The sequence below is a fragment of the Halyomorpha halys genome, unplaced genomic scaffold (assembly GCF_000696795.3).
Source record: "Halyomorpha halys isolate HHAL.00 unplaced genomic scaffold, Hhal_1.1 Scaffold265.1, whole genome shotgun sequence".
Lineage (NCBI taxonomy): Eukaryota > Metazoa > Arthropoda > Insecta > Hemiptera > Pentatomidae > Halyomorpha > Halyomorpha halys.
Window position 1 is genome coordinate 541,498 of NW_027107765.1, and position 6,199 is coordinate 547,696.

Below are 6,199 nucleotides of genomic sequence, written 5' to 3' on the forward strand. Positions count from 1 at the left end.
AACATTTTAATTATAAAAGGCACTATTAGCTACCACTAATACTTAAAATGCAGCACCCCAAGATTGTATGAGAAATAAAAAAAAATCATAGACCAATAACAATTGCTTCTTCATAATTATATAGGGGCTCTGGAAAGATTCCATCAGAAGTGGAAATTTCATAAAAGATAAACTACACAGGATAAACTGTTGATAAGAATAGTAGTATTAAAATCCTTTTAATTACATTTCACATATTAATTCACTCATATGATTGAAACATTAAAACAATCAAAATGATGAAGGAGTGGGCCCGTTCACCCAGTCAACTATTTCACGGGTTGACCAAATATAATCACCTTTAGGTGATGTTGTACCAGCTGGTAACAGCGCTGCATATGTTGGGGCATCGGCACCTAGAAAAAAACCGCATATCAAGACACTATAATATAATTCATATATTAATATAATAAATTAATTCGCATTACATACTATGTGGGATCAATTGATTAATAAAATTAAAAACAATTTCCAAGCCCAAAATGGTGTTTTTGTATGACCAGTAGGGTAAGTACACTAGTAAGGTCGACTGGTCAACATTAGTTTTCAAATACTAAGAGATTCGTGTGGCACTGTTAATATTTAAAAAAAAAGTTGACCTGTCAATAACTGGTACACTTACACTACCATATTATGGCAAAATGAAAAATATGTTTTTGACTATCTATATATATCATTTGACTAACTTGTATATTGTTTCTCAATAATTTGCCATCAATTTTAAAGTTTTAAGAAGATGGTTCGGTAGTCAAGGAACATTTGAAAACAGCCAAAACTATCGAAAACTAAAGTTTTAGGTCTATGAAGAAACAAGACACACAGAGGGTGAAACTAATGCAGGAGTATAAAGAATGACATATGATATAACAAAGATACATAGATATGGATAAATTAAAATAATAGAAAGAATAAGAAAGTTAAAATAGTATTTAGTAATAAATTATAAAGTGACAAAACAAATAATACTAATATATTAATAACTTTATTACAATTACAATTGACTTAAAGTAAAAAAATTCTCTTAATCCATATATTTTTTCTTTTCTAGGACATTCAAGGATACTGTGTACTCTATTCTGCTATATATAATTCTCTGTTATTTTAAGAACACCACATCTACAATTGCATACAATTTGTTTCATTTCTAATAATTCATAGAAAAAAAACAGCCAATAAATAAATGAGCATTTTAAAATTATTTTGTACTTACTCAATATGTCATAATCAAAACTATCTCCATAAGTAATTTAGCTTTAAAACAAAAATAATATTGTTGGGTCAATGACTAGCGAAGAAAGGAAGGTTAAAAAATTAAGATGAGAAGATGGTCAGGGGTTTGGTTTTTTTTTTATTAATAATTAGAAATTAAGCAAACAAATTGTATATATTTGTAAATATGCTGTAAAAAAATAAAAACAGAGAATCATATAACGGGGAGCAGAGTATTCCTGAAACACTCGAGAAGGGAAAAAATGTAGATTAAAAACATTAATTTTATTTCTAAACTTTCTGATCTTAAGGCAATTTTAATGTTTAAATACTTAATTTTTCTTTCTCCCTTTCTCTTGCTATTTGGTAATATGGGATTTTGATTTTATTTAAAAAAAAAAAAAAAATGGATTTTATTTTATTTCCAATAGAGGAAACCAGTCATCATCTTTATTTCTATCCAGCAGTCTCTCTGGAACATTTCGAAGATGCCTCCTTCATGTAATTTTGTAAGTTTTAAGGTCTATGTCTCCTATTTTCTTCCACTCAAACATGAAGGCTTTGCAGAAAAGCATGCTCACCAAAGTTCTAGAGACCAGTACTCCCCTATAGGTTGGTCCTGAGTGCACTAAACACAGGATAGGTAGGTTATTAACATATGTTCGGCACTGTCAATAACACCTCCTTCACCTGTGCATTTTATTTCTTTAATTGAGCCCTGATGACACTATATGGAACAGACCTTCAACTTACAGTAATTAGTTTTTATTATTTTTAAATTTTTCTTTATAAACAGCTGAACCATCTTCTTCCTAAGCATCAATTTAGTTAAATATTGAATATTCCAATTTTGTGTTTGGAATCCAAACCATTTTGGTTTGTTTGGCAATTAACAGAAAAACTGTACAGAGATGAAAACTGGCTCTGAATCAGAACATAAAGAGAGCTAATTTTTTTTTCCTATCGAAATAAATTATTTAGATAATTCATTAACATTAAAAAACAGTACCTTGCTCGATAGTAAGAGGTCCATTATGGTTTGTTAAGTCTGTATCAACATAGCCTGGGTGGACATGATTAATGACAATATCTTCACGAGGGTCCTCCAAGAATTCCCGGTGCTGGATTCTTGTTAAAGCACTTACTGCAACTTTTGACATTGCGTAAGCAGAATTTATCCAACCAGCTTTAGTATGTGTCCCAGCTTTAGCTTCTCTGTAATGAAAACAAAATAGAGAAAAGCATAAGAGAAAATCACTTTGGTGAGCCTTTTTGAAACTTATTTAGATTTAGTAATAAGTTTAGATTTGTTTTAAGAGATAAATGAAGATAGCTTTTATAATAGAGGGTGTATCTAATTTATATTCAAGTACTTAGGTAGGTTTAAGAGCACTGAGTGGAAGTCAACAGCTATAGTCCAATCAATGTAGTAATAATAACAATATATAAATCACAACAACAAAACATTGGGTAGATGGGATAGTATGTAAGAACCATGGATACTGAAATTTACCGAACATGTTAAAATAATTTATCGCATCATTGTTTTATTTTTTTTTTAACTTCAATAACTCAGAGATTACCCTATTGTTTTATACATATCATAAAAACATAGATGGAAAAAAAAAATTTAGGACTAGGTTTCTGAGAATAAAAAAAACATGCACAAAGAAAATAGAAAACGTATTTGACCACAAGAATATATAGATAAGAATCAATAAGTATAAACATTATCATCAATAAAAATACACAAGAAACAAAACAAAAATTCTTCTTAAATAATATAATCATAGTAAACAAAAACTAGAAAAAAAGGTAAAATAAAAATAATGAATTAATTCCTATAGTTAAAATTTGAACATTAATAAAAAAAATTAAATTCTAATTAGTATTTTATTTCAAAACTTTAGTTATGTGGGAGATAAGATTTTGTTTTCTGTAAGGAGACTGAGGATTTGAATTTCAACAGACCGTAGATCTGTGAGTTAGGGATATCAATAAAATCGTTTTTTAGCACTTCCTGTCAAAGTGGATCATAAAGAACGCCAAATATGTAAATGGAAAAAATTTCTTAAGTATAAGTATAGACAATAAAATTCTAATAATTGGAATAAAAAGAGAAAATGGTTGGATGTATGGCCAGAAAACAATTCCCTCCCTCAAAATATTTTATCTTCAATAAAATCTATGGTCAACAATATCTTTAGTATAATAACCATTATGAACAAAAACAATTAATTAACGATTTGTGAATTTTTATTTCTTTGGGTGTGCAGACTAACAGTATTATTTTTGGTAATCATAATCAAATAATCCAAAGAAACCTGAAGTTTATCAAATTATTGGTATGTATAATGCCAGAGCTTTTTGAATCCTCAGTTCAAATCATTCATCAAAATCAAACTCGACACAGGAAAACTTTTCCAGCGATTATAAGACATATTTTCGCAACTAATTTAAGCTTTAGAGTAAAGATTGTATCGAAGCATTATTTTTTTTTCTCAATACCATTTACAAAATATTGAAATAAGAAACTTAATTTTTTTTTTCCTTTCCTTCAATGCCAATAGTAACCTTGTAAAAGATTAGTTTATTGATAACATGAATGCTCAACATAGGTAAATATAAATGCTTTGAGAGCACCTGGCCTTGTAAGAGCATATTGATTTTAATACATTGATAATAACATATTGTTGTATTGATTTTAAAATATTGATATCATATATCAATATTTACGATGTACTATTATTTGCAGGAGTTGTTTACGGTTTATAAAATAAATTTTGCTGAAAACCTTACATAAAAATTTAAAATAAAATCATGTAAATAAAATTTAAAAAATTTCGTTAGTAGAAAATAAATAAAAACAACATAGATATAAACATATTGTTATTGAACATGAATATTGCTAAATGTACATTTGTAGAGGAAATTTCAAATTCTATATTTTCAAAAAAACAAAAAGTTTTAAAATGATAGCTAAATAAAAAGGAGTAAAATAAATTTAATATGCGAAGGAGATAAATAAATTAGTGTTTACTGAGATAATATTAATATCGATTTTCACTATAAACTTAATTTTACCATTAAAATGGTATAAATTTTCACTAGACTTCAGAAATGTACCATTCACCTTTTTCAAAATTGATGTTTTTAAATATTAGAAAAAATAAAATAGACTTACATCATTCATTCATTTTTATTTAATATTTTTTAAAAGGTAGTTGAGAAAGCTTGTACATAACTCAAACAAAATGTTCAATGAAGCATAACATTACTAGATGTTTTTGACTTTAACCTTAATATATCACATTGAACTCTAGTTATTTTTCTGTAAGCAAAATACTGCTTATATTTTAGTGGACAGAAGAGGCTGATGTTGGATTCATTTAAGAATAAATAGCATACCAACACCAAGAAGTACAATTACTCAATCAAATATTTGTGATATTACAAAATAAATTTGTGCATTACAAGGAAACATATTACCATTAAAATGATCAATGGTTACAACATAATGAACTGTATAATAGTGTTTTTTTTTTCCGGCAACATAAGAAATAAAATGTAAATGTAGTATCTACTTACGAAATAAACTCCTTTATCAGACTTGTCAATTCGTCTACAGTCAGATTAGGATCTCCTAATTTCTTCCTCAAGTGTTCACCAGGTACTCTTTGTAAAAAGCCTAGAGCACTAGACATGTTTACAACACGGGCATGAGGCCTGAGTAATGGGAAAAGAGCATTACAGACATCAATCATAGCAAAGAAATTTACTCTCATAGTTACTTCAGCCTGTTCTCCAAATGGTTCAGGAGCATTATACTAAAAATAAATTAAGAATAAATATCAATTATTATTCACAGTTTTTTACAAACTGACATAAGAAAAAACTAAATCAGCATATTTAATTAAATTTCATACCCCATAAGCAATCGCAGCATTATTGACAAGTACATCGATCCCACCATGAGTAGTCTTAATGAATTCTGCAAAGTTGGTAATACTTTGAGTATTATCAATATCTAATTGATGGAATTCTGGTTTCAGTCCCAGCTATCATGAATAACAAAATAGAACTATGTATATGAGACAAATACCAAAAATACACCAAATAATTGAAAATCCACCTCATTCAATTCTTCTACAGCCTTTTTACCCCTTTCTACATCTCTAGCAGTTAAATATACAATGCCATCGAATTGTTTACAGAGATTTCTTACAATTCCGAATCCGATCCCTTTATTGGCACCAGTTACCTGCAGTTTTGAAGTTTAGTAACATCTCAATAACAATAAAAATACAAAAATGTGTAAGGAAATAACTTTACAATAGCTACTCTGGGCAGTGTCATGTCTTCAGTATAAATCCTGATACAAATGATATAATTAACAACCTTGAAAGCCGAACATCACAATTATCCCTTCGTTTTGTTGTATTGTCGGGTTGCCCGGGGAAAAACTATTTAGAGTAAACTCATTGATAAGCTTATCACTCCTATCGATGTTTATGGTATCCATATTTATACAAGTCTGTTCCAACAACCAATCCTGACTATACGAACATGCGCAGTACTGGGTTTTTCCTCCCGAAACCTGTACTGCGCATGCTCCGTAAATTCCGGACAGTCCTATATTCCTTTCCAGTGAAAGGAAACAATATTAGTAATTACATATATGTTTTACCTTCCTTTTTTTTTATGATTTATCTATTTTAGGGATTTAAAAAAAAAAGGTAAATGTTTACTTTAAGTTCCCAAAAAAAAAAGGCGGCAAACCATTATTACTAGACCAAACAGTACATCGATAACCCGAAGGTACTCGAAAAGTGGCGGGAGTGACCGATTCTCAAAAGTTTAAAAAGAAATTCCCCGCCACTTCGACAAGGATTTTTCCCCTCTAGTTTTTATTTATTCATCGATATTTAAAAGTTAGAAGTAGACGAGGTGC

At 29.0% G+C, this 6,199-nt stretch overlaps 1 protein-coding gene across 1 annotated transcript; it reads right to left on the minus strand.

The window, feature by feature from the left end:
- Positions 1 to 202: 202 nt before the first annotated feature.
- On the minus strand, positions 203 to 5,750 carry LOC106680528 (carbonyl reductase [NADPH] 1). The gene is made up of 6 exons (XM_014420296.3): positions 5,581 to 5,750; positions 5,381 to 5,509; positions 5,175 to 5,306; positions 4,837 to 5,075; positions 2,258 to 2,463; positions 203 to 395 (listed from the first exon to the last, which is right to left on the minus strand). Exons 1-6 carry the CDS (start codon positions 5,602 to 5,604, stop codon positions 271 to 273), a joined length of 855 nt encoding a protein of 284 aa, XP_014275782.1. The 5' UTR covers positions 5,605 to 5,750; the 3' UTR covers positions 203 to 270.
- Between the last annotated feature and the right edge of the window lie 449 nt (positions 5,751 to 6,199).

What these genes read in the sequence shown, in the direction of transcription:
- LOC106680528 (XM_014420296.3), bottom strand. Translation starts at nt 5,604, where the DNA reads ATGACACTGCCCAGAGTAGCTATT. An exon ending in CTGTAGAAGAATTGAATGAG is followed by an intron (nt 5,307 to 5,380) that starts GTGGATTTTCAA and finishes TATTCATGATAG; the next exon opens with CTGGGACTGAAACCAGAATT. An exon ending in ACCTCTTACTATCGAGCAAG is followed by an intron (nt 396 to 2,257) that starts GTACTGTTTTTT and finishes GTTTTTTTCTAG; the next exon opens with GTGCCGATGCCCCAACATAT.